Raw genomic sequence first — 27,851 nt, forward strand, 5'->3', positions numbered from 1 at the left:
CCACTTGTCCAAGATCAGATTGATAGAAAGACAGAGGCTTATTCTTTGGTCTCTCTTGGTGAGGACTGTCAACAAGGAACTTATATGCCATGAAATAGAACCATTCGCTCCAATGGAAAATATGCAGATTTAGAAACTAAATTCTTTTTACTATCTTTTTGAAAAATTGAAGTAAGATTAGTGTTCTGTTTCCATTTTTAACTGAAAATCAATATTAATATACAGCTTATGAGTTGGGTAGTTAAATTATAATTTAAATATTTAGGAATTTTAATGGTAGATCTGAAAAGAAATTATATGCTAATTTCCTGGGGGATTACATCAAGGATAGTATTATGTAGTGAACTGGTATGGCTTTCTCGAATATAGGAACTCTCCCATGAGGGATCCCCTTTCTGGAGGAGACTTGAGGTTGGCTAACCTCTCTTTTGAGGGAAAGGCACACCTAAGCCATCAGAAGCAAAATTAAGATCTGTTCAGATTTCAAAGAAGAGCTTGGCACAGTTCTTCGACTGTCCCCGTTACGTGACATGTAACATCCTTGGCCACTAGGCACCAAGTGTCAAGATCTGTTCCTCCCAGCACTTTCGACATTCTCATTTCTTTCCCTTGTCCTGGTAAGGGTGCACAGGTCCCCACTAACAAAAAGACCGAAATAAAACAAAAGTCCCCTTCATTTTCCTCTTCATTGCACTGGAAGTGATACCCAGTAACTTTCTAATTTCCAAAGACCATGGCTCCTTCTGAGTCCTCATTCTCCTTGACCTCACTGCAGTCCCTCGTGAGCTCTAAGCAATTATGTATTATTATCAAATTATTATTTAATCTCTTGAATTGTTGCTGAACTGTTCATGTGGTTGGACTTGTCTCTACAAATGTCTTGAGGGCAGGATCTTATACTTCTCTGAGCCCTTAGTAATATTCAGGACAATGTATTTGGTGTTTAATTTGTTAGCTGAATATTTATTTCTAACTCATTGCACTGTTTTAATATTTATCCTGTAGGAAAGTTCTTTTCTGTTTTAATCTTGAATCCCAAATGCTGAATTTCACATCTTTATTGTATATGTGATAGAAATTTGTAGTTGTTATTCTTAGCATATGTAGGTCACATTTGTTCAGATCACTGGAGCCCAGGGGTATATCTGTTTGTTTGTTTGTTTGTTTGTTTGTTTGTTTTTGCGGTACGTGAGTCTCTCACTGTTGTGGTCTCTCCCTTTGCGGAGCACAGGCTCCGGACGCGCAGGCTCAGTGGCCATGGCTCATGGGCCCAACCGCTCCGCGGCATGTGGGATCTTCCTGGACTGGGGCACGAACCCGTGTCTGCTGCATCGGTAGGCGGACTCTCAACCACTGCGCCACCAGGGAAGCCCCCAGGGGTATATCTGGATCTCAGTCACAGTAACAATATAGTTTTTGACTTGGCTTTCACCAGTGAAAACATTTGAATACCAGTTCTCACTCTGTTCCTCCTTTCCGACACACAGGTCAAGATCCCTCTTCCCAGAAGAGTCTTTTCTGACAACTTCAGCCACAAAGTTCTCTCATTTTCTTAAACTCTTAAAGCATTTGCTGTTTAACGTGATTTTCTCCACTCCTTACCTCCTGGTTACTGCTCCACTGCCCTCATTAGGCTGCTCCTTCCAACATAGCTGTGGCCAAGCCGGCCAGCAACCTCTCAAATCATGGCTTCAGTGGGTCCTTCTCAGTTCTTATCTTACCCACAGGGTTTGCTGCCTTGTTCATTTCTCTTGGATTTTGTCACATTCTAAATTTCTAACATAGCAATAGTTAGATAGTTGGGAATGTGGGATCTGGAACCAGACTGCTTGGGTTTGAATCCTGGTTCTGCCACTTAGCAGTTGTATGCCTTTGGGCAACCTGCTTAACCTCTCTATGCCTCACTTTTCCCATCTGTAAAATGGGGACAGTAGCAGGAGGTACTCTGTAGGGTTGTGAGGATTAGATGAACATTGTCTAGCACAATAAATAGTGCTCAGTAAATGTCAGCCCTGATTATTTCTCTATTTCTCAGTGCCTTTTGTGAGCTCCTCTTCCTCTACCTTTCTCTTGGAGGTCTCTAAGATTCTGTTCTAAGCCCTTTTTGAACTTGTGTGTATCCACTTCCTTGATCCATCCCATTTACTCCCAATGACTTTAACTACTCTTCTATATTATCAAACTCTTTCTCTCCAGCCCAGACCTCTTTCTTGAACTCCAGATCCCTGCTTTTGACCTGTCTTGGACACTAGTCCTCACATCTCAAACTCATTATGGCCAGTACTCATTTTTTTCCTCTGAGTCATTCATCTGCTTTTCCTTTCATTTTCCCCGTCTTGGTCAATGGCATTGTCTATCTCATTTCCCAAACCAGGAACCAAGGAATCACCCTAGATTCCTCCTGATCCTTATGCACTGCATCATCTAGTTAAGCATCAAGGCCTTTCCATTTTGTTCTTTAATCTCTTAAATTTGCCTACCCTACAACATTGCTTTGAATCAGGCTCTCAATGTCTTTCACCTGAACAATAGCAATGGTCTCTTACCTGGTTTTTCTGACTTTGGTCTCTCTCTCTCTTTCCAATCCATCTACCACCTGTGTCACAGTGATCTCTTTAAAACACAATTTGGGGGCTTCCCTGGTGGCGCAGTGGCTGGGAGTCCGCCTGCCGATGCAGGGGACACGGGTTCGTGCCCCGGTCCGGGAAGATCCCACGTGCCGCAAAGCGGCTGGGCCCGTGAGCCTTGGCCGCTGAGCCTGCGCGTCCGGAGCCTGTGCTCCGCAACGGGAGAGGCCACAACGGTGAGAGGCCCGCGTACCAGAAAAAAACCAAAAAACACAATTTGGATCACACCCCTCTCTTGCTTAAAGCCACTCACTGGCTTGAAGTTCATGTTACTTAGGATGACATAACATTGGGGCTCAGAAAAAGTTTTCATCCCTCTCTCCCACCACTACCCTACACACACTTTCAGTAGCCCTGGAGGTGCTACTGAACAACCTCTTCTTTTATGCTTCCCTGTAGTTGTACCTATTTCTTCTGCTTGAAATGTCCTCCCATTTCATGGCCTACCTGGTGAACATCTATTGTCTGTCTCAGTGATTTTCAACAAGGCTCGCTATTGGCATTTGGGGTGGGACAGTTCTTTGTGCAGGACTGATCCAGTGTTATAGGACACTCAGTATCCATGGCTCCTGTTGCTGAATGCCAGTAGCAGCTCCCTTCCCTCTTTTGCTCTACTCCTACCCCACCAACCCAGTCAGGTAAGAAACCAGACACGCTCTGCCCTCATTTCCAAATGCCTTTCTGGGTAGGAATGCCCCTAGGTAAAAGCAGTAGTATGTATTCTTTAAGACTTAGCTTAAGCCTCATTTCCTTGGGGAACCATGCCCCATACCTCACCTGCTGACTGATTTGAGTATTTCTGCTTCCCTGTGTTCACAGAATCCCACACATATATTACCATTGTTTTCCTTTTTCTCACTGGGCTGGCATTTCCTCTAGGACAGAATTCATCCTTGCATCCTCAGTGCCTAGGATATAATAGATACTCAATAAATATTTGTAGAGTGAGTGAATGTTTATGTTATCCTTGGTATTTAGTTGTCTGTCCTCTAGCTTGTCTATTTCATATCGGTATGCCCTATTCAAATAGATTGATAGACACTTGAAGGGAGACATTTGTACTTTTTTTTTTAACTGAGTACTAAGCATATAGGAAGTTCTGAGTAAATGTGCTAAACTAAATGAAACATTTAGAGACTAGCTATATTTCTAAGGTTAAACCTCATTTCTTTTAATTGTTAAGGTCAGATTTCTAAACATTAAAGCATCATTCTAGAATTTCTCCAGGTTTTACACGTTTGTCCACTAGTTTTATAGTCTAGAATTGGGTGCACTAGTCTAGCTCTTCTGGTTTAAGAATGTCTTAATTTTTATGAGTAGTGGGCAGAGAGTACCTTTTTGTTCCTACAAAGACTGTATAAAGCCTAGTTGGGAATGGGGAGGTAGAGGAGGGTGGCTCATAGCCGCAGTCTGCTGCCTGAAATACAGATGAAAGCCATGGGGGAAGTGGTGGCTGCCACCTCTGGTTAGATTAGTTAACCTCTCTGTAGAAATGATTCTTAGTATCAGGAGAATTTTCCATGTACCTGTTCCCCCAGCTACTCTCTCTGCCTCTACTTTCTTCTCTCTCCAGTCGATTCAGCAGTCTTTGGGTCAGCCTCATGAGAAGCCAACCTTAGGTAGGTTATTGCCTCACTTCAAACACTTCTTTGGCCCCGCATTGCCTCTAGAAGGGATTTTCAACCAGAAGTATGTGATTTTTTTAATCTTGGATCTCACAACCTTAAATTCAGCCCATGACTCCACAAAAGAGAACCAGTTTCTTGACTTAGCAGTTACTTTGTTTTTGCCCATAAATAATATTTCCTACTTTGTTCACTCATGTTTCTTCTCTAACATAGTTCTGAATTTCTTTTGACTTTTTAAATTATCAAATTTATTCCTAAGGATAAAGCCTTGCTGCCACACAAAATAATCCAAACATGTCATAAGCTGAGAAAGAAATTCTAAAAATATTTTAAGCAATGGCAGTATTATTGGAAAATGCGGGCCGGGGGTGGGGGGATGGCCACCACCAGAGAGAAGATTGATTAACATACATAAATTTTAGCATGACTTTTCAAATTGACAATTTTATTGAGATAATTGTACAGTCACATTCAGTTGTAAGAAACAGTATAGAGAAACTTTATATTCTCTACCCAATGGTAACATTTTGTAAAAGTGTTACAATCAGCTCAGTTAATATTGACAGTGATACAATGTACCCATCTTATTCAGGTTTTCCAGTTTTACTTATATTCACTAGTACGTGTGATCTTAAATTTCTGTACCATTTTTGTCACGTGTGTACGTTCATGCGTTCACCACTACAGTCAAGATACCGAACAGTTCTGAAACCACTAGGATCCCTCATGTCGCCCTTTTATAGTCACGACTGCCTTCCCTCCTCACCTCTCTCAATCCTGTTTCTCACCCCTGACAACCACTAATCTGTTGGTCCTTTAATTTTTCTCATTTAAAAAATATTATTATATAAGTGGGATTATAGTCTGTAACCTTTTGGGACTGGCTCTCATCACTCAGCATAATTTCCTGAAGATTGATCCATGTTGAGTAAATAGTTTGCTCCTTTTAATTGCTGAGTAGTATATCTTGCTGAGTTATGTAGGTACATATGTAAGTGTGCACAAGGACAACAGAGTTTAACCATTCACCTATTGAAGACATCTGGGCTGATTCTAGTTTTTGGCTGTTATAAGTAAGGCTATGAACAATTGTGTCCAGGTTTCTGTGTGAACATAAACTTTTATTTCTCGGGGAGGGGGGGGAAAATACCCATTAATGGAATTGCTGGTGGCAGTGTGTGTTTAGTTTTTGAGAGACTGCCCAACGGTTTTCCAGAGTGACTCTATTATTTTGCATTTTCACCAGCAGTGTATAAGTGATTCAGTTTCTCCACATCCTTTCCAAGGTTTGGTGATGCCACTATTTTTATCATCGGTGGTAGGGGCGCTATTTTATACATTTTCTATTTTATGTATTTTCACATCCCTCCCATGACAACCTGCAAAGTGTAGTGCACACAGTGACAGTGAGTTGACTTTGACATGATGGAGGAACTTTAGAGATCTGTTGCTGGTGAGGACATTGATGCCCTGATAGGATGTAACTTGCCCAAGATACTTGAGTGACTGAGCTTTGCATTGACTATGAAGGGATACCCTAAACGGATTAATAGCATAAGTGAGATGGTACGGGTATGTTCAATTGACTTATAAAAAGCTCTTAAGGGCTTAATCACTTTGTGTGCAAATACATCCTGTGAAATACCAGCAAGTGTGCCTGGTTTGGCGGAACATTTTGTTAGCAGCTAGCTCCAGCTCCTCTTTGTACTTTGCAAATGTCCTTTAATTTAGGCTGTACTGTTTCAGACTGACTGGCTCCCCTTCTTCCTCCCCACCCCCAGTAGTTTGAATTAATGAGATCCCATTGAATGGTTATTGTGTTGCTTGCTTTCTAATCTTCAGACATCTCCCCACACTGAGTTCACCAAATAATTCTACTCTTTCACTTAAAGCTGCTTAGACCTGCATAACTCAGGTAGATAACTCCAGCCTGACGCAGGTCTGTAGACACCGTTGTGTATTAAACGGTAGGTGTATTTCTAAAATGCTTTCTTCTTGCCCATCCATTGTGCTGCCATTGAAGGTTTTTACTCAGACTTGGCCTTACCTCCCATTTAACTGTTCTTTCCTCCTCCTGTTAGTATAACAGTTGGGAAATACAATTAAAATTCTACACTCCTAGGTTCACAAGGGAGCTGTGAATCAACATTTCCCTCTAAGTGCAGAAGGTTTCAAACTGACGTAGCAATTGAATTACCCCAATAGTAATTGCTCTCTGCCCTTTGAAGTTTCAAGCTGTAGGGGGAATATTTGGTTCTGTAAAGTCAAATAAAATTCTTTGGGGCTTGACAGTGTTACATTGATGTGGTACAGTGCCCTTCAGAATTCCTGATGCCTGGGGATTCCTTGGGGCTGCCAGGGTGAGGCTGAACTGGGTAGGCCTCTTTTACACCATCTTCACCCCAATTACTCCTGAATCATTTTGATCAGTCTAATATATAGAGGTTCTGAATGTTACATAAAGATTCAAATGTTTTAAAAAATCCTTTGCGTATGCTTAATGTACAGTGATAATAAAAATAGTTACAGCTGTTAGCATTTATTGAGTGCTTATGATGGGCCCGTTAAGTGTTTTGTCTTTTTTCTCTATCAAATCTCTTAATCTTCCCAACAATCTTAGGGGGTAGGTACTGTTACTTGTTCTACCTGACGCATTAGAAACTGGCCCAGGGAGGTAAATAACAGACCCAAAGTCACACAGTTAGAACAGGGTATAGCTGGTGTTCAAACGCATCCTGTTCTTGAGTCTGCACTCCTAGCTGTGAGGCTTTTGCAGCCTTTTAGCCAAGCAAATTGCTACCTTTCAGACCATAGTAATGTCACAGAAGGACTGTGCTGAGGCCAAGGAGAGCCTGGGCTCTGGGCTCAGACAGGTTGGATCCATATGCCTCGGCCATGTCTAGCCTCTTGGCCTCATCCTCAACCAAGTGGCACAACTTTGCTGAGCTTTTCTTTGCTCTTGTGAAGTGGAGACAGGGGTGCTGGAGGTCCTCCTATCTGAAGAGAGTAGGTATCAGGAAAGCCCTTTAAAGTGAAGCTTCTTGGAATGGGGAGCACAATTCAGAGGTAACAGGGGTGGAGAAAAAATTTGCCTGGGGTTCTAGTTTTTGAAAATGGAATTAAAATTATGAAAATATTTTTAAAATGTAAAGTTTATTCCTTTGGCTTAAAGGCAGCAGAGCATCACGGCTAGAATTACAGGCTCTGGAGTGGCTGCTCGAATACCAGCCTAGCCTTGTTCAGCGTGACCTAATGCATGCTGAGTTTTTAACTCTGCTAACTCTTAGAATGAACATAAGGTGGATCATGTGTGTGTGAGAGATTAATTAGAGGAGGTTGTGACTTTTTTTCTGACACGACTGATAGCACAGTAGGACATCCGTGTCATCACGTTTGATTTTCAGAGCATTATTATGGGGGTCATTTTTGTTAGAAATTTAAAAATTTCATTTTTGTAGAAATTTTTATTAGAAATATTAGAACGTCTCCCATTTTCTCCTAGGGTGGGGAGAAGGTGCTGTTATTCCTTTAACGTTGACGTTACTATCTTCACTTATATAGTGAAAAGCCTTTATCTCATTGTGATTATTTCTTCTTACTTGTCAATGGATCTCTGTCACATTCTCATTGGTAGTTTTGTATATGACTTGAAGTTCTCCAGTACTCAAATTCTTTTCTCAATTTTATTTAACCTTATTTCATGCTTAAAAAAGATTTCCAGTTTTATTTTGAGTTGATTTGTTTTTAGCTATAATATCTGGTAACCATACCAAGACCTGAACAAACAACTACAAAAAAATTTTTTTGATGTTCAAGATAAAATGGCTAGAGGGTAGATGCTAGCATTGGGTGGGGTGAAGAATGACCAAGGGAGGCTTTTGCTTGTAATTCTATAAGTGGTCAGTTCATTTAAGTATTTTTGTTTAGGTAGCTTGCTCCTCAGTTAACCTTGTAACTGGAGGGACTTGTAAATGAAGATTTAGATAACTAGGACTTCACCATTTTTCTCAACGCTACCATGAGGATTCTCTGAGGTGATGTTTGTGAAATACTTAACGCAGTGCCTTTAGCCTTCAAAATGTAGTTATTTATAATACGGACAAATATTTGAGCATTATCTGTTAGTAAGTTGTATGAGAGGCATACACACCAATGACTTATAGCATGTTGAAAGACAAAATTAGTCATGGGTTTTATATTGAATCAGTCTTAGAATATTTCATTTAGATGCAAAAACATGAGAAACCCAGAACTTCAAAGAACTGATTTTTTTCCTGTATTAGTTAAATGTTACGTTTTAAATTTAAAATATTCTTTTCACCTGTTGAAAATAGTCTAATATTTTTCTTTATTGTTAACTAGCAACCAGAGATATTGGAATATCTGTATGCTTCATAAAATATCTAAAATATTGAATCTTTTATGTCTTGATGATCTTTTCATAAGATTTTTTTCCCCTGTTGAGAGCAAACTTAAAAACTCTGTACTCAGACCCCAAATTATTCCATGGTGTCTGCCAGCAAGACTAGAAATGTATTGGCTCTTTACTTTCCCAATAAGCATTTTCAAAAATACAGTACAATAAAAAAGTACTTGAGTCTCAATTTTTGAAATTGCAGGTGGAGAACTCAAGCTTTAGGAAGTGGAGTGTAGCGCATGATACTTCACGTATATAGTGAAAAGCTGCAGCATGTGAAGAACTTAAGCAATTGTGACTTGCTTAGCAAACACAAATTTTTTATCATTAAACTTGATGTAAAAGGAGGCGTGGCCATATTTAGCCATGCAGCTCAGCAAGTGAGCACGGAACTTACTGCTCTTTGCTATAAAAGAGGAATTAATTATAGAAAAGTGAGAATATAGTTTTTAACATCTATTTTGGTTTGAAGTTTTATTTGAAGATATAATATATTGGCAGCAAACTATGTTCTCTACAACTTAAGTAGGAAATCCTGATAGGGGTTTTAGAAGTGTTGGAACAGAGGTTGAGAACTGTGGGGACTTTAGTTTTTAGTTTATGTTTTCAAGGAGTGAAAAGTAGTTTCTCTGAAAAACAAAATAACTGCTGCTCAGAATGGCTCCTAAATTTCTTTACTGAAAAGTGGTAAAAGGTAGAGTAGGCAGGAATAATAAAATATGAGTTGTTATAAATATCAGGTGAAATATAAACAGCATGTTGTTTAGCCCTTGATGTTTTGCCTTTCGCCTGAGATGATTCAAATTTGAGGCAGGCACTTGATGGTGTTGGTGGAGAACCTGGACCCTTCACAAAGCTGTGTGAGGTTCGATTCTGCACTCCAGTTCAGCTCATGTGGGCCTTTTCACTGTATAAATACAGAACTCCAGAGGCGCTGGTGAGCACCCCACACTCCACTGGTCATGCCTTTGTCTGCTGAGCCTGGAGGAAAACTATTGGGAAAAGTAGCCTAACAAGTAGGGGAAAAGGCTTACTTTGTAGAGCAGAGCTTCAAAATGTTGACGTGTATATACCCTGAAGTATAATATGTTAACATGTATCCCTTAATGTATTTACTAATAAAACATATTACTGTAACAGTGTATATTCTAAAACATATCTGAAATCTACAAAGCTATAAGGATTAAACATTATAGTAAGATTTTTTTTTATTAATAGTCCTTTTTGCACTCACTAAAAACATTGACATGTAATACATGCCAGTGAGAGTAATAGGATGAAAATGTGTCATTCTTTTCAAAACCTTTGCTTAATAATTTTAATGCTGTGTTCGGTTCAGCTTGAATGTCTGGTTCCAAGTACTGTTTACTTTGAAATTGATTTTGAAGTGTCATAGCTGAAAAAGATACCATATTATGGTAAATAGATTCTAATTGAAGAAGTGAGTGCTGGCTGTACTTGTACATAAGGGGATTTATATTTTAACCCCATCCAACAATTGTACAAGAGTTTAAATGTGGCTAATAAATTCCCATCTTCCATGATGTCAATCATTCCTCCTATCAATTAATCAGAAGCTGTTGCATTTAAAGAATATAAAAGCCATGAAACATTTGGGAAGGTTAAAAAAATAGATTAGAAAGCTTTTCCCAAAAATTTAAAGCATGCCTGTATGAGGGCTTTTGTAGGTGGCAAACTTTAAATAATTTTTGCAACCAAATCACAAAATGGAAAGGTGCAAATACTTTTTCAAAATGTCTTTATGGTGGTATATACTGTCTATAACCTGAGTTTCTTTTGAGATGCATTTTCTTTTTCACTTATTAAAATATCACCTCTTTCTTGAAGGGATAGGATATTTATTTGAAACCTATTTTTAAAAGATCTGCTATAAACAGCCAGTTTTCATCTCAGAAAACCCAGCAAATATGGAACACTTCTATTTTTGTTAGAAAATTAGGTAGTACATGTTTGGCAACTTTTTAAAGTACTTTGCTGCGATATAACCAACACACCTTAATGTGGTAAAAATTTTTATGGTCATTTCCCATCTTGTTACAGCAATTGTAAAGATTTGACCGTGTTTGAAGGTCTTATTTCTTTAAAGTTAACCACACTGACATCCTGTGGAACTGTGTGCTTTTGGCTTCAAGTTCTTCTTTGCAGTATCTCACCCATGAATGACACAGTGAATGAATTTTGCGTATGTGCTTTTTAAACTTCTTATCTGAGAAGCTACCCTATCAGTGGTTGTACTCGAACAGTTTTCCTGTAGATCATTACTTATTAAAGAAGTAATTCACTCTTCAAAATGTCTTCATGTTCTCACCAAAAGTGGTTTTTTGTTTTAGTGTATTTTATCAGACAAAAATCTAATACCATCTGTACTTTCTTCTAAGTGTATGGCAAGCCTCCCACACAGCTTAATATGTCCTAATATGCTTCTTAAAATACTAAGTTTTGAAAGTTTTGCTCATAAAGGAAAGCATTTTAGTTTTTTTGTTTTTTTTTACTTTGTGGATTTCAGCCTTTTTTCTTAGCACTGCATTTGCTATAGAATACATTCATTTCTTTTGCTATTAGGTAGAAATCTTAAAAGGGTCTTCTAATTTTATTATCAAGTTTACCAAAATTTTGTAAAGGATTGGAATTGTGTATGGCATGACTGTGAACATAGTTGAAAAAAATGGCTACTGTCTTGAGACACAGTGCACATTTAGTGTGAGGGTCATGGTACATGTGCTGGTGGATATACATTCATATTTTAAATGCCTTCTTGATAATTTTGAATCTTGAGGGGCTCTACTCAGTGCTCTTGGATTGGTCATCATTTTTATTTCATAGTGTAGCTGATGAACAATTCATACTGGGGTTGGGAGTCTCAGTTTTGTCATTCTTGTGGTTAGTATTATCTTTAATTTGAACTTTCTTTCTTGGACTCCTTAAGCCATTCATCCAGTTTGTGAGCTTAGTTTCATTACAAATTGATGATGATAACCCATAAGCCCATTTACGTGGGTCTACATGAACTGCCACAGGGCACAAAGTGTTGAAAATGTGGGCCGAGGAGGGCTCTGCTGTCAACCCCTTGGCCTCGTGTGACCTTCGGTCTTCTCTCAGGATGACTCATGGAATGTAACTTGTGACCTAGGAGGGTGCCAGTGTCCGCCTGTATATGAACTATTAGTAAAACTTGAGCGAAATGATTTTTTAAAAAGTAAATTAAAATAGAATTCTTTATATTTTTCCGCCAGGTCAAGTGTGACCTCTGGGGTTTACTGGACTCAGAGTCACAATTCAGGTTGCTATGTGTCTGCCTTCTTAGGAGACACCCCAAAGTACTGCAACTGGCTGTGGCCTGGGGACCAGAGCCAGGCTTGGCCTGGTGAGCAGAACCCCGTCCCAGAGGACGCAGGTGGGTGGGTGGAGAGGGGAAAGGAGAGGGGAAAGGTGTCTGCCCTACTCAGAGTTCTCATGCAGCCCACTCTCCACTTTTTTCCAATCTGTAGGTCTCTGTCATTCAGCTGTGAGCTCTTTGAGGGCTGGACCATACTGGTCATCTTACTGGCCATTGAAGGTGTTCAATGAACCTTTCTTAAAGGATGCTCCTTTTGCCTAAGTTGCTAGCTGGTTTCCGGGTACAGATGGGATGTGTGCACCTAGTGGAGAGGCTGGTCAGCGTGACAGTGGGCTGCATCCCTCCAGACTGAACTCTCTGGCCCTCACCAAGAGGTCTTAGAACTATCTTGTCTCCGCAGGCTCCTGCCTCGTCCAGCCAAGAGTGAATTTTGACCTCAGACCTATATCTAAGTGATTAACTAAGGCAAAACTTGCAACTTGCTTATGTTGGCCTTTCTTGGCTTCCTGAAATATAATTTCTATTTGGGAGCAGTCTGTGGGATAATGTTTGGGGTGATAGGTTTTCCTTATGTGTGGATCTTCATGTGAAAGAAGAAAGGGAGGAGGATATTTTATATGGAGAGCATCTTATTCCTTTGTTCTTAATTTTGTCTCTGCGGTTGTCCTATCTAGTGGGTTACTCCTCCCTCTACGATGTTAACTGAAGGGCAGGGCGCAGCTCTGCTGGTTGGTTACACGGGGCTCCTACAATAACTCTCACTTCTATTATTTTCATTGCAGATGCAGAAGCCATGGAGCTGAACTGCAGTGAAGTACCTCTTTATGTAAGTGCCTAAGCATTGGGCTGCAGGTCTAAGTGGCCCTTTCTTGAACTTGAAACCCCTTGTGACTGAAGTGGGAAGAAATGTTCTGTTGGCTATTGAGTTGGGGCTTTTAAAAAAACAATACACAACATTACTGTCTAGTTCAAGCCTTTGCATGGAGCCTTTTAAAACTGGTTGGCTCCTGGTTCCAAAGTCTGGGTTTTAATTATATTTTCCGGAGTAACTTATAACTGTATAACTTCCGGAAGGCAGCTCTGCTCACCACTATAACCACCAGTGCTTAACTGTATAACTTTTGGACTCAGAAATACTGAGTTCATCTACGTGAATGATTTTTGAACACATTATTTTATGATATCCTGATAATAGCCAAGAATGTTTTTTGTGTGTATCTCTTTTGGGGAGAAGGTTCAGTGACAATTGTGTCAGGTAAAATCCTGAAGTAGGAATTCAAAGGGAAAAGTGCTGGGACATACATAGAGTAGGTGGGGGATTGGGTGACAGAGCTGTCCCATGAGATTCCTAGTCAGATATGCCTTCTGGGCTGAGAGAGGATTCCAATCTTGAGAACAGTTACTGGGTGTAACAGAAGTGAGCCGATTGTCTCCCCACATAGAAAATGACAGATGATTTTCTCTTCCTTCCTTATTTTAGGCAAAACCTCTTTCCTTGGAACCTATGTTTGGTGGCAGGTGGGCATGGATGTGTGTATGGGAATTGGGGTTTCAAGTGGCCTTTGAATCATCAACTCAAGAAATACACCAAGAGTACTAGATCTAGAATAAGGATATGACCTCAATTCAGATGTATCCCGAATAGAACAAAATATCAAGGACTTGGAACAAATTTAGTCAGAATCTTAAATCTATTAAAATATATTCATTCATTTCCCCTTAACATACTTCACTACCCAGGTGGCCCTCCCTCTCTCCCTTCCACCTCTTCCCTTGCTGTCACCTCCCTCCCCCTTAACACATACCCCACTCTGTTCTCTGGAGAAAGACAAAATGATAAAATAAATGGATTTCAGAATAATGAAAAAGTTGCCTCCTGGGTTACTCAGGGGTCTGGGGTATTCTCTCTGGATTGTGATTTGCAGGTTATAAAATGTATTGTAGATAGTTAGACTTGGCCCAGCCATAATTAACGATTAAAAAAAAAAAAAGACCGGTCTAAGGCTAAATTTAGAGTACTCCCAAGTCTTTTTTTTTTGGTACCTTTCTCCTCCTTAGCTTTATTCATTCCACTCTGCTCTCCTACGTCAAACCAAACAGATCTACAAGTCTAATGAGGATACAAAACCTGGTAGTTTTTCTTTTTTTTTTTTAATTGAAGTATTGTTGATTTATAATGTTGGGTTGGTTTCTGGTGTACAGCAAAGTGATTCAGTTATACATACGTATACATATATTTTTTTCTTTTTCATAGTCTTTTCTACTATGGTTTATTACAGGATATTGAATATAGTTTCCTGAGCTATACAGTAGGACCTTGTTTTTTATCTATTTTATATATAGTAGTTTGTATCTGCTAATCCCAAACTCCTAATTTATCCCTCCCCCACCCCCTTTCCCCTTTCATAACCATAAGTTTGTTTTCTGTCAGTAGGTTCCTGTTTCGTAAATAAGTTCATTTGTGTCATTTTTTAGATTCCATATATAAGTGATATCATGTGGTATTTGTCTTTCTGTTTCTGACTTACTTCACTTGGTATGATAATCTCTAGGTCCATTCATGTTGCTTCAAATGGTATTATTGCATTCTTTTTTATGGCTGAGTAGTATTCCATTGTGTGTGTATATATATATATATATATATATATATATATATATATATATATATATGACATCTTCTTTATCCATTCATATGTCAGTGGACATTTAGGTTGCTTCCATGTCTTGGCTATTGTAAATAGTGCTGCTATGAACATTGGGGTGCATGTATCTTTTCAAATTATAGTTTTCTCCAGATATACGCCCAGGAGTGGGATTCCTGGATCATATGGCAACTCTATTTTTATTTTTTTAAGGAACCTCCATACTGTTTTCCCTAGTGACTGCACCAGTTTACATCCTCACCAACGGTGTAGGAAGGTTCCCTTTTCTCCACACCCTCTTCAGCGTTTTTTGTTTATAGACTTTTTGATGATGGCCATTCTGACCAGTGTGAGGTGATACCTCATTGTAGTTTTGATTTGCATGTCTCTAATCATTAGTGATGTTGAGCATCTTTTCATGTGCCTGCTGGCCATCTGTATGTCATCTTTGGAGAAATGTCTATTTACGTCTTCTGCCCATTTTTTGATTGGGTTGTGTGTTTTTTTGTTATTGAGTTGTATGAGCTGTTGGGATATTTTGGAAATTAAGGCCTTGTCAGTCGCATCATTTGCAAATATTTTCTCCCAGTCCATAGGTTGTCTTTTCATTTTATTTATGGTTTTCTTTGCTGTGCAAAAGCTTATAAGTTTGATTAGATCTCATTTGTTTATTTTTGGTTTTATTTCTGTTGCCTTGAGACTGACCTAAGAAAACACTGGTATGATTTATGTCAGAGAATGTTTTGCTTATATTGTCTTCTAGGAGTTTTACGGTGTCATGTCTTATATTTAAGTCTTTAAGCCATTTTTTTTTTTTTTTTTTTTTGCGGTACACGGGCCTCTCACTGTTGTGGCCTCTCCTACTGAGGAGCACAGGCTCTGGACGCGCAGGCTCAGCGGCCATGGCTCACGGGTCCAGCTGCTCCGCGGCATGTGGGATCTTCCCGGACCGGGGCACAAACCCGTGTCCCCTGCATCGGCAGGCAGACTTTCAACCACTGCGCCACCAGGGAAGCCCCCACACTGTTTTGATTACTGTAGCTTCGTAGTATTGTCTGAAGTCTGGGAAGGTTATGCCTCCAGCTTTCAAAACCTTGTAGTTGATCAACATCCTGGTACAGCTATTTTAACTCAGACCTACCAGATTATGACCAGACTAGGGAAGAGTTAATACACATTGCTTACCGAGGGAAGAGACTTAAATAGACCAAAGGAGAGCAAAATTTTTTTCTCTAATTATCAAATAATATATACTAATTAGAATAAAATGAAAAATACAGAAAGTGTTAAGAAAAATGTCACTCATAATCTTATCCTCTGTAGAAAATTTAAAACATTATTTCATTAATTTTAAGGTACAGTTTTTTCATTTTACATCTCTGAAATTGAGATGCTCTTACTTCACTGTGTATCCTGGCAGATGTCATGATGGAGGTGTCATTACCTATGCATGTGTGACCTTGGTCACAATGGTTCATGTTGTTGTAATTTCAGATTACTTGTGTGCCTTGCTGGAACTATATGAATTAATTGCTTTCAAAATGATTTCACCATGATTTGGCATTAAAAAGGCAAAGTTACTGTATGTATAGAAAGACGTGGAAAGAGCAACATGACAAATGTGGTAAAGTCTCTATAAATAAATTTAGATGAGCTCTTTTAATAAGTATAAAATCTCACATTGTGTCATACTTTGCAGTTTTATCTCTTAGTGGAATATAAAATACATATCATAACTGGTATCTCAGATGAAATACATTATATATTTAACATAATTGACTCATTATATATACATATATGCGTGTAATCTGCTTTTTTCACTTGTTTTTTTGTTGTTTTTTTTTTGCGGTACGTGGGCCTCTCACTGTTGTGGCCTCTCCCATTGCGGAGCACAGGCTCCAGACGCGCAGGCCCAGCGGCCATGGCTCACAGGCCCAGACACTCCGCGGCATGTGGGATCTTCCTGGACCGGGGCACGAACCCGCGTCCCCTGCATCGGCAGGCGGACTCTCAACCACTGCACCACCAGGGAAAGCCCCTTCACTTGATGTTTCATGTCAATATTTTTATGAATTGACCTAAGCCAATGTGACCATTTGATCTCATGTAGGAAGAGGTCAGTGGGGAAGTATTATAATGAAAACAAGTCTTAAATTTCATCAAATAAGTAACACATAAACAAAGCAGACACAAACTAGACTCTGACTTGTTTCTGTATCTTGTGGCAGACCCCCTCTGTGACCTTCTGTCTTCAGAGGTTTCATAAATATTCACTTCTAGTTTCTCCTAGTTAACTGCAATCTGGTTTATAAACTCTTAACGTTTTATTCATATTTATTGTATTTCATATATACTTATCTAAAATATATATGCAAAAATCAAAACCATCTTTAATCCTGTTATTCATAATGATCACTGTTGACATTTTTGGTGTATTTTCTTCCAGAGTTTTATCTATATCTGTGTAGAATTTTATTGAAGGTTCTCTTGGCATTTATTTACATGATGTGTTTTCTCATTTGACTGATACATTGGATCTCTTAATTTTGATGCTTTCATGTACTTTTACCAATTCTATCTAGCTGTCATGACTAGTTCTTTTGGAAAAACAAGATAACTCTGGTAAGTATGATTAAGAGAGAACCCAAACAAAACTAGAAATTATGAAGAGTCCATAACATATTGAGATGATATCTTAATTATAAAATAATACTAAGCATAATTGTATGCTTATGCACTGGCAAAATCTTTTGAGGCAAGTTTTTAAAAAAAATTAATTTATTTTTGGCTGCATTGAGTCTTTGGTGCTGCACACTGGCTTTCTCTAGTTGCGGTGAGCGGGGGCTACTCTTTGTTGTGGTGTGAGGGTTTCTCACTGCGGTGGCTTCTCTTGTTGCGGAGCACAGGCTTTAGACATGTGGGCTTCAGTAGTTGTGGCGTGCAGACTCAGTAGTTGTGGCTCACGGGCTCTAGAACGCAGGCTCAGTAGTTGTGGCGCACGGGCTTAGTTGCTCTGCAGCATGTGGGATCTTCCTGGACCAGGGCTCGAACCCATGTCCCCTGCACTGGCAGGCGGATTCTTAACCATTGTGCAACCAGGAAAGTCCAAAGACAGGCTTTAAAAATATAAATTACAAGGTTTATCTCAAGAAGAATTAAATCACATAGTGGGGCAATAATCATGGAGAAAAAAATTGATAGTAATTATCCCCCAACTTCTACCTATCCTTCACAAAAGGATACTTCATTCAAGTGGATCCTGTAAGTGATATTTTTGTTCCTTTGATTATAGCCTGTTTTGATTAATCTCTTATAACATTTTTTAGTTAAAATGGTTTTCTGTCTTTACTTTTGGGTCACTATAGAGAATCCTTCCTACAGATGATAGATTCTTTATACCTTTAGAAAAATCTATGGATGTGTCCATCGACAGATGAATGGATAAAGAAGATGTGGCATATGTATACAATGGAATATTACTCAGTCATAAAAAGAAACGAAATTGAGTTATTTGTAGTGAGGTGGATGGACCTAGAGTCTGTCATACAGAGTGAAGTAAGTCGGAAAGAGAAAAACAAATACTGTATGCTAACACATATATATGGAATCTAAAAAAAAAAAGGTTCTGAAGAACCTAGGGGCAGGAGAGGAATAAAGACACAGATGTAGAGAATGGACTTGAGGACACGGGGAGTGGGAAGGGTAAGCTGGGATGAAGTGAGAGAGTGGCATGGACATATATACACTACCAAATGTAAAATAGATAGCTAGTGGGAAGCAGCTGCATAGCACAGGGATATCAGCTCCGTGCTTTGTGTCCACCTAGAGGAGTGAGATAGGGAGGGTGGGAGCGAGACGCAAGAGGGAGGAGATATGGGGATATATGTATATGTATAGCTGATTCACTTTGTTATAAAACAGAAACTAACACACCATTGTAAAGCAATTATACTCCAATAAAGATGTTAAAAAAAATCTATCGATGCAAATCTTTGTTTCTCTCCCTCATACCTTTTGTTTGGATCCATGAAAACTTCCAACTTCTTTTTTAAGGTTTTATCCTTTTGTCTTTCAGTATTGTTTGCCTCCTCTAGAATAGCTGATATTCTAGGGTTAGACTGTTCTAACCATTTTTTTTTTTTTAGTCGATTTCCGGTAGCATGTTTTCTTTTCTACGTAAGTTTTCTGTACTGTTGTTTATTTCCTGCTTGCCAGAACAGTTTTAGAGCATTACTTTGTTTTTAGTTTTTGTGTAGTATTTTCAAATCTTGGCCTGTTTCTTCTTATGCCCCCATAGTTTTACTGTGAGCACAAAGCAGGAACTTAATTTTTTTTTCCTCTATCTCCCAGGAATTTGTTTCAGAGGGAGGGAGGCAGTCTCTGATTCTGTGTGCTTTAAATTTTTTTGACTGTTTTGGGGCAAACTTTTTTCTCCTTTTTTTGGGGAGGGGTGGGCAAACATTTCTGTTTGCTTATCTTTAGGAAGGAGGCAATCTTAGCATTGGGAATGCAGGAATATTCCCGAACTCAGCCACAGACTTATGCTAATTTTTAAAATGAGCCATGGAGGTCCACTGAGTTGCTATTGCAGGAAAAGAGAAACACTGTACTATAATAAGATTAGAGAAGAAGCAGGAGTTGGCAAGACTGGTAGCGAAGAGTTTATAATACTGATTTGCAAACCTTAGGGATATAAGCATTACAAATCCAGTTTTCAGCCTCTGAGCAGCTTCCTGAATCTGTACTTTAAGGGGCACTAAAGGAAGCAGCTCTGCAAGGCCAGGCTCTTTGTTCCCAGCAGAAAAGGTAGCAGAGGCATGCCATCTGGTTTGAAGTCTAGGCTTAATTTTTAGATAGAATGGTAACATGGTTTTAGGAGGAGATGTTTTAAGCTAGCAAAGAGTTGTAGTGAAGACGCTAATGAGAAATGTGAAAGCCTGGAAAAATGTAAATTAGAATTATTATAACTGATCTAAGATACTTGTATTCTAGCTTAACACTCTTTAATGGACACCACTTGGGAACTTAAATCCTATATTTGAAGTCATAAAGTTATTTTTTTATTTTAGGTTTTTTTTAGTCTTATTTTATTTTCTGGTCTGTATATAAAGAGAGGAAATGATGCAAGTACAGCTTGAAAAGAGATTTTGCTTACTGAGTATCTGATTGAATTTTGAAAGAGAAAGTGATTGTAAGCCAAATTGTATGTTTTTGCTGAATTTTTAAAAAAATTGAAGTATAGTTGATTTACAATATTGTGTTAGTTTCAGGTGTGCAGCATAGTGATTCAGTGGTTTTTTTTTGTTGTTGTTCCTTTTACAGATTATATTCCATTGGAGGTTATTTTTGATTACTTTTTAAATTGAGTTTTCTCTAAATTTTTGTGGATTAATGAAGGTTATAAAACACATGTTGTACTTATGTACTTCATCCAAGAACTTCCTTTTCCACATTAATTATATTTTAATTTTTATATAAAGTGTACTTAGCATTCATCTTTCCAAAAATGTCAGTTCAGTGCTGTGAACAAAACAGAAGAGCTTTTCCTTGTGAAATTGTTGTTTCCAAAGATTCTTTTTTCCTCAGTAAAATTGCTTTATTTTAAATGATTATTTAAATCACACTTGCTCATTATAAAAAAAAAAATAAGAAATTACCAAGGAGAAAGATCACTTTAAATTCCACCTTTGGGAGAATTTTCATTAGTGTTTTGATGACAGTTCTTTCAGGAATTTGTTTTTGCACATCTATACACACATCCACACCCCTCCGCCCCCACCATGATCCATAAAAGGAATCATAGAGAAAAGCTGTTTATGTTATCTTGCATAGATCCTCATTATTCTCTCCCCTCATCTTATATCTCTACTCCTGTCCCACAGGTCACTCTTGCTGAAACCTATTGCAGTCACTCTCAAGCAGCATTAGCATCCTTGGGAAACATGTTGGAAATAGAAATTCTCAGACCTCACCCTAGACCTACTGAATCAGACACTCTGGGCGTGGGGCCCAGATATCTGTGTTTTAACAAAACCTTCAGGTGATTCTGATGTGTGCTAATGTTTGAGAATCATTGACTTAGTGTATATATTTCTGCATTTTTCTGTGCTCATACAACCCTACACATACATATATATAGATACAGGCTTTAATAAAACCATTTAAAAAATCTGGATCAGAGAATTCCCTGGTGGTCCAGCGGTTAGGACTCTGCACTTCTAATGCAGGGGCCATGGGTTCAATCCCTGGTCGGGGAACTAAGATCCTGCAAGCTGCGTGGTGCAGCCAAAAAAAAAAAAAATATATATATATATATATATATATATATATGGATCACATTATATAAACTTCTGTATCTTTTCCAACTCAGCATTACTTTGTGGAAATTCCTGCAAGTTGCCAGGTGTAGCTCTAATTCATTCTTTTTAATAAATGGGTGTGGATCAAGACACTTCTCTGTGGATGGGTGTTCACTAGACATCCTTGTCCATATGTCCTTATTTATCAATACTTTCATCTTTATGGGAAAGATTCCCAGGAGTGGAATTGCTGGATGCAGGATGTACATACTTCCAGTTTGAATGATCTCTTTGCAAATGAGGTATAACAGTTCACATTTTATTCAGCAACTTTCAGATATATTTAATATCTGGTTCTTTAGCCCTAACAACTGTGATAATTATGAATTGGGAGTTATAAACTCACTTTTACTGTGCAAAGGTAGCATGTTAAATTTTGTGTTAAATTTTATAAAAGTTCAAAAAATTCCCTTGTTTTAATCTTTTTTTTTTTTTTTGCCATGGTGCTTCATTTCTGCTGTTTCTTGGATTCTGGCTAATATCAGCATCTAACCCATGGAGACTTCTACAACATCTGCAAAGGGTGTGTCTGTGGAACTTTGCGTGTGGGCTCTTGCTCTCTTCCACCCTTTAGATGTGTTAATCGTAGCGGTTGACTGAGAAGAGTAATCATTTCTTTCTCCTGAGGCTGCAGATTGTATAACGGTTTGGACGATGGAGTCTTAGCTTCAGTAGGTTGTTGCCAGCTGGATCTAAATGGCTTCCCTTTTCCCTTAGCATTTTGTGTTTGTTATTCTTTTATTCTGAGTCACAGTATCCTGCTGAGTTTGGTCCTAAGTATATTGGTTGCTGTTGGGCTTATTGTACGTAAGTGAAGGGGTAATCTGATGTTTGCTGATCACTTCACGAAGTTGAGCTAAACCTCCTGCGTTCGATCACTTCTATTTCTGGGGCTTGGTACACTCTCCTAGGCCCCAGCCTTCTGGAGGGGGGACCCTAGGACAGGACCCAGGGAGGCAGTTTCCTATTGAGGCTGCAAGTGACTTGGTTGCTTTGTTCTGCACTCACCTGGCGGACGCCTCCTTCCCGCAGATTCCTTCTGGCTTCTGGTTCCTGTTGAAGGAAATCCTGTCCTCCAGATGCTGCCCCTTCTCTGCTTGTGGCTCTGTGTCCCCTCACAGGCCGCCTGTGATCAGCCTGTCTTAACCATCAACTTGGAATCTTAGTATGTGAAGACACCTTAGAGACCTCGCCTGGCCACCCGCACTTTGCAGATGAGGAAATTCAGGTTCCGAGCAGGAGAGTCACTTATCTGACTAGTTAACTCAGCTGGTTTGACACTCAGGATTTGTAAATGATGTATTGGAAGCCATAACATTTTTTTGCTCAGAAAGTTTGTTAGTGGCAGATCCACGATAAGCGTGGGATTTTCCCATCTTCATCGGCTAATCAAAATGACCTTCTCCATTGCATTGCTTCTGCCACTTCATTTCCCCATTGGCCAGGTACCCATTTTGTCCTTTGCCACACCGCAGTCTTCCTTTGAGATTTACAATGTGAAGAATGGTGCTACTTCTTGGACCTTCAATTAAAATATCTCCCTTTTCTTACACTTCTTTGTCCTGCTGGAGGATGCTGCTTGTAACTAACTCTAGGCAACCCTGACCCTCTAAAGCTCATTTGCTCACAAAAAGCTGGGCCTGGTAACTGATGGTCATTTGTGCCATCAAGCTCTCAAGCTCAACTTAATATAAATTTCACTAGTTCGGGTGTCAGGGCACAGACGAGGGTATCTTTTAGCACATGTCAATACAGCTAATTCTGGCTTTGAGAATGGAATCAGGAGGGGCTTTTGCCTGAGATGAACTTCTGGATCACACGTTTACTTTGTGCAAATTTGTTTTTAGGAAATTACACTAACGTTACCTGTGTTTTGACTTAAACATGGCAGCATGAGCATCTCAACTAATTTCTCCCTGTTGGGTGGCATCCTCCGTCATTGTCTGAACTGGGCTGGCTGAAGTCAGCTCTCCTTGGTGCTTCTTACTTTCTACCAACTTAGCTTGACCTTTTCCTGGCTGGTCTTTCTCTGCCTGGTCCTGCTTTTACCTTTTTGCTTTTTCTCCTGTTTTCCTTAAGGAGGGGGCAAACCAATTCCAAAGCAACATGTTGTTCTAGCCACAGAGCAGGAGAACCGTGGTAGCTACCCTGCCTGGCCAGCAGCCACGAGATGTCAGTTCTTGTGAAATCTTGAGCTCCTTAGCTGCTACAAGAGATTGCTTGATGGTTCTGGCAGGCAGGGAGGGGAAAAACCACTTCTTAGACTCTAGCAAAACCTTTGACTTAGAGACGTTACATAAATCCTCCCTTAGCTTCGTCCCTGTCCAGATTCTTAAAGAGACACTACTGTTTCCTCTCAGCACAATGGCACGTTATGTCACCGTGAGATGACAGACTTCTGTGAAAAGGCCTGAAGGTAAAATGTACAACTGCAGGAAACTGCAGGAAGAATTAGCCCCAGCACTCAGCATATCTGAAGGAATGTCTGCTGGTGTGGGCTGAGGGCTGTGGGTACCTAAGTACCAAGTGTTCTTAAAGTCTGATTGTCTCACTTCCCATATTTCAGTGGCAGCCCTCACAATTTTGGGTAATGTGCAGTCTTGTATTTTTTAACATAGAACTTGCAGGAATTAACATTTTTGTTCTATTTGATTTTTTTAAAAGATGTATTACCATCTTAAGCAAGAATTTTAGGCATGATGGGTGTGGGTCAGATTTTTCTTTGGGAGAACCCTCAGTAGAAGAAATAAGGTGTGAAGCAGTAAAAATGTTTTATTTTCACATTCTGGAAAGGCACCTCTTCTAGAAGGTGTGATATATAGAGATTCTACGTTATCAACAATTCCTTCCCCTCACTCCTGAGGGCGTGTGCTGTTTGGTTTGAATACTGTTGTCTCAAACTCCTGCCTCTTTTTCCTCTCCATAACTTGATGTAGTTTGGCTTTAACCTTGTTTGTTTTTCTGAAACTAGACTCACTTATGAAGGGCACTAATCTGGCTCTTGCTTAATCTAAGGTTTTTTCTTAAGTCCCCATGTAGTGCAGTGCACTCTTCGAGTCACTAAGGATGTAGTGGAGAGGGAAACAGAAAAGATCCTAGGACCTCACTCTGCCGGAGTCCACTTCAGAGTTGGAGAGACAGACAAGGAGTAGGTAAACAAATAAAGACATAAGAATTTCAGCTAGTAGTGTGCGTTAGGACACTACAGCAGTATGATATGGTAGAGAATGGTGTGTGTGTGAGAGATTTCATAGTTTAGGAACCAGAATCCCCTGAGAGCCTTCTAGTAGAAGGATCAGAGAGCACAAAGGGCCCGAAGTAGGAATGAACCTCATGGATCTGAGGGACAGCAAAAGGCCAGTGTGGCCGGCGTATCCTGAGTGAAGGAGAGGAGACAGGTCAGAGAGGTGGGTGAGGTCATTCACGGAGAGCTTTGTGGCCAAGGTGGTGAAATGAGAAGTCGGTGTGGGAGTCTCGGTGGGGACGTTGCCTGATCTCATTTATACTTTAAAAATGTATTCTCAGTGTCCTCAAACCCCGCTGGTCCTCTTTCAAGTTGTGCTCTTTCTTTGTCTATTGCACTTTCTTCTCATCTGCTTATGTGGGCGTTCCCCGGGCCCACTCCTTTCTCCTCTCTTTCTAGGCAGCTTATCTCTCCTTGTTTTTTCAACCACAGCTCCTCCACGAAGCCTCCCACACGAAGCCTCCCACACGCGGGCCCTCCTCCTGACCTCTAAGCCTGCTGCATCTTCTGTTTCCAGCTGGCCCATTTGCTCTTTCCACTCAATTATCCAGCCTTGGCTTCAAATCCAGACTGTTATATTTAAAAAAACTTTTTCAAGTTCTCTAAACCAACCCCCTTTCTAACTTCCTGATTTCTGTTACCATACCCCCATTCTCCCAGGCACCGTGGCTTTAAATCGGAGTTTTCCTTATTCCTCTGTAACTGTCTTCTGCACTTGATCAGTCATCAAGACGTGTTGATTGATGGTCCCAACTGTCTATTTTCTCTCCTCTGCTGTGATTCTAATTCATCTTTGGATTGCTGCCTTTAGCCTCTTCAGAGATGCCTGTTTCGCAACTTTGAACACTTTACTCTCCCCCTCAGATATGGGTTATCATCTTGCATTTGTCTCTTGCTTTGTAGCCATATCCTCTTTCTGTTCTAATGAGACAAGTCCCCTCTCGATCTTGGTGGGCTTTCTTCATTCTCTTATTTGCAGAACTTTGCCCAAGCTGCTCCAGTTCCATAACCAGGAATAGCCTCAGGTAGGGATGGGATACAGTGTTGTATGGAGGTTACAACACTAGAAAGCCGTACATTAGGTATCTTTTTGGCAATATTCTAAGGCTTGGTTTCACTTTATGGGTTAAGCTACTGTTTTGGAAGCTGTTGCTTTTGTTTTCTTTTCTCATCTTTTATTTTTTTGAATTTTATTTTATTTATTTTTTATACAGCAGGTTCTTATTAGTTATCTATTTTATACATATTAGTGTATACATGTCAATCCCAATCTCCCAATTCATCCCACCACCTCCACCCCCCCCACCCCCCCACTGCTTTCCCCCCTTGGTGTCCATACGTTTGTTCTCTACATCTGTGTCTCTATTTCTGCCCTGCAAACAGGTTCATCTGTACCATTTTTCTAGGTTCCACATATACGTGTTAATATATGTTATTTGTTTTTCTCTTTCTGACTTATTTTGCTCTGTAGGACAGTCTCTATATCCATCCATGTCTCTACAAATGACCCAATTTCGTTCCTTTTTATGGCCGAGTAATATTCCATTTTATATATGTACCACATCTTCTTTATCCATTTGCCTGTTGATGGGCATTTAGTTGCTTCCATGACCTGGCTATTGTAAATAGTGCTGCAATGAACATTGGGGTGCATGTGTCTTTTTGAATTACGGTTTTCTCTGGGTATATGCGCAGTAGTGAGATTGCTGGGTCACATGGTAGTTCTATTTTCAGTTTTTTTAAGGAACCTCCATACTGTTCTCCATAGTGGCTGTATCAATTTACATTCCCACCAACAGTGCAGGAGGGTTCCCTTTTCTCCACACCCTCTCCAGCATTTGTTGTTTGTAGATTTTCTGATGATGCCCATTCTAACTGGTGTGAGGTGATACCTCATTGTAGTTTTGATTTGCATTTCTCTAATAATTAGTGATGTTGAGCAGCTTTTCATGTGCTTCTTGGCCATCTGTATGTCTTCTTTGGAGAAATGTCTATTTAGGTCTTCTGCCCATTTTTGGATTGGGTTGTTTGTTTTTTTAATATTGAGCTACATGAGCTGTTTATATATTTTGGAGATTAATCCTTTGTCCGTTGATTCGTTTGCAAATATTTTCTACCATTCTGAGGGTTGTCTTTTCGTCTTGTTTGCAGTTTCCTTTGCTTTGCAAAAGCTTTTAAGTTTCATTAGGTCCCATTTGTTTATTTTTATTTCCGTTACTCTAGGGGGTGGATCAAAAAAGATCTTGCTGTGCTTTATGTCAAAGAGTGTTCTTCCTATGGTTTCCTCTAACAGTTTTATGGTATCTGGTCTTACATTTAGGTCTGTAATCCATTTTGAGTTTATTTTTGTGTATGGTGTTAGGGAGTGTTCTAATTTCATCCTTTTACATGTAGCTGTCCAGTTTTCCCAGCACCAGTTATTGAAGAGACTGTCTTTTCTCCATTGTATATCCTTGCCTCCTTTGTCACAGATTAGTTGACCGTAGGTGCGTGGGTTTATCTCTGGGCTTTCTATCTTGTTCCATTGGTCGATATTTCTGTTTTCGTGCCAGTACCATATTGACTTGATTACTATAGCTTTGTAATATAGTCTGATGTCAGGGAGTCTGATTCCTCCAGCTCTGTTTTTTTCCCTCAAGACTGCATTGGCTATTCGGGGTCTTTTGTGTCTCCATACAAATTTTAAGATTTTTTTGTTCTAGTTCTGTAAAAAATGCCACTGGTAGTTTGATAGGGATTGCACTGAATCTGTAGATTGCTTTGGGTAGTATAGTCATTTTCATAATATTGATTCTTCCAATCCAAGAACATGGTATATCTCTTCATCTGTTTGTGTCATCTTTGATTTCTTTCATCAGTGTCTTATAGTTTTCTGAATGCAGGTCTTTTACCTCCTTAGGTAGGTTTATTCCTAGGTATTTTATTCTTTTTGTTGCAATGGTGAATGGGATTGTTTCCTTAATTTCTCTTTCTGATCTTTCGTTGTTAGTATATAAGAATGCAAGAGATTTCTGTGCATTAATTTTGTATCCTGCAACTTTACCAAATTCATTGATTAGCTCTAGTAGTTTTCTGGTGACATCTTTAGGATTCTCTATGTATAGTATCATGTCATCTGCACACAGTGACAGTTGTACCTCTTTTCCAATTTGTATTCCTTTTATTTCTTTTTCTTCTTTGATTGCCATGGCTAGAACTTCCAAAACTATGTTGAATAATAGTGGTAAGAGTGGACATCCTTGTCTTGTTCCAGATCTTAGAGGAAATGCTTTCAGCTTTTCACCATTGAGAATGATGTTTGCTGCGGTTTTGTCGTATATAGCCTTTATTATGTTGAGGTAGGTTCCCTCTATGCCCACTTTCAGGAGAGTTTTTATCATAAATGGGTGTTGAATTTTGTCAAAAGCTTTTTCTGCATCTATTGAGATGATCATATAGTTTTTATTCTTCAATTTGTTAATATGGCGTGTCACATTGATTGATTTTTGTATATTAAAGAATCCTTGCATCCCTGGGATAAATCCCACTTGATCATGGTGTATGATCCTTTTAATGTGTTGTTGGATTCTGTTTGCT

General features: G+C 39.4%; 1 protein-coding gene and 1 non-coding gene across 2 annotated transcripts in view; both read left to right on the plus strand.

Moving 5' to 3' along the window:
* Window positions 1-27,851, plus strand: part of ARHGEF28 (Rho guanine nucleotide exchange factor 28) — a 309,995-nt gene that overhangs the window by 40,061 nt on the left and 242,083 nt on the right. Inside the window, exon 2 of the mRNA XM_029216894.1 lies at window positions 12,813-12,856. Within this exon, the coding sequence (XP_029072727.1) occupies window positions 12,824-12,856 (33 nt within the window). The 5' untranslated portion in view covers window positions 12,813-12,823. The remainder of the gene's footprint in view (window positions 1-12,812; window positions 12,857-27,851) is intronic.
* TRNAR-UCU lies at window positions 20,857-20,929 on the plus strand. Its single transcript has one exon. It is a non-coding gene; the product is annotated as a tRNA-Arg (tRNA).

Source organism: Monodon monoceros, unplaced genomic scaffold, assembly GCF_005190385.1.
Source record: "Monodon monoceros isolate NGI ecotype Baffin Bay Population unplaced genomic scaffold, NGI_Narwhal_1 Super_Scaffold_12, whole genome shotgun sequence".
NCBI classification, from domain to species: Eukaryota; Metazoa; Chordata; class Mammalia; order Artiodactyla; family Monodontidae; genus Monodon; species Monodon monoceros.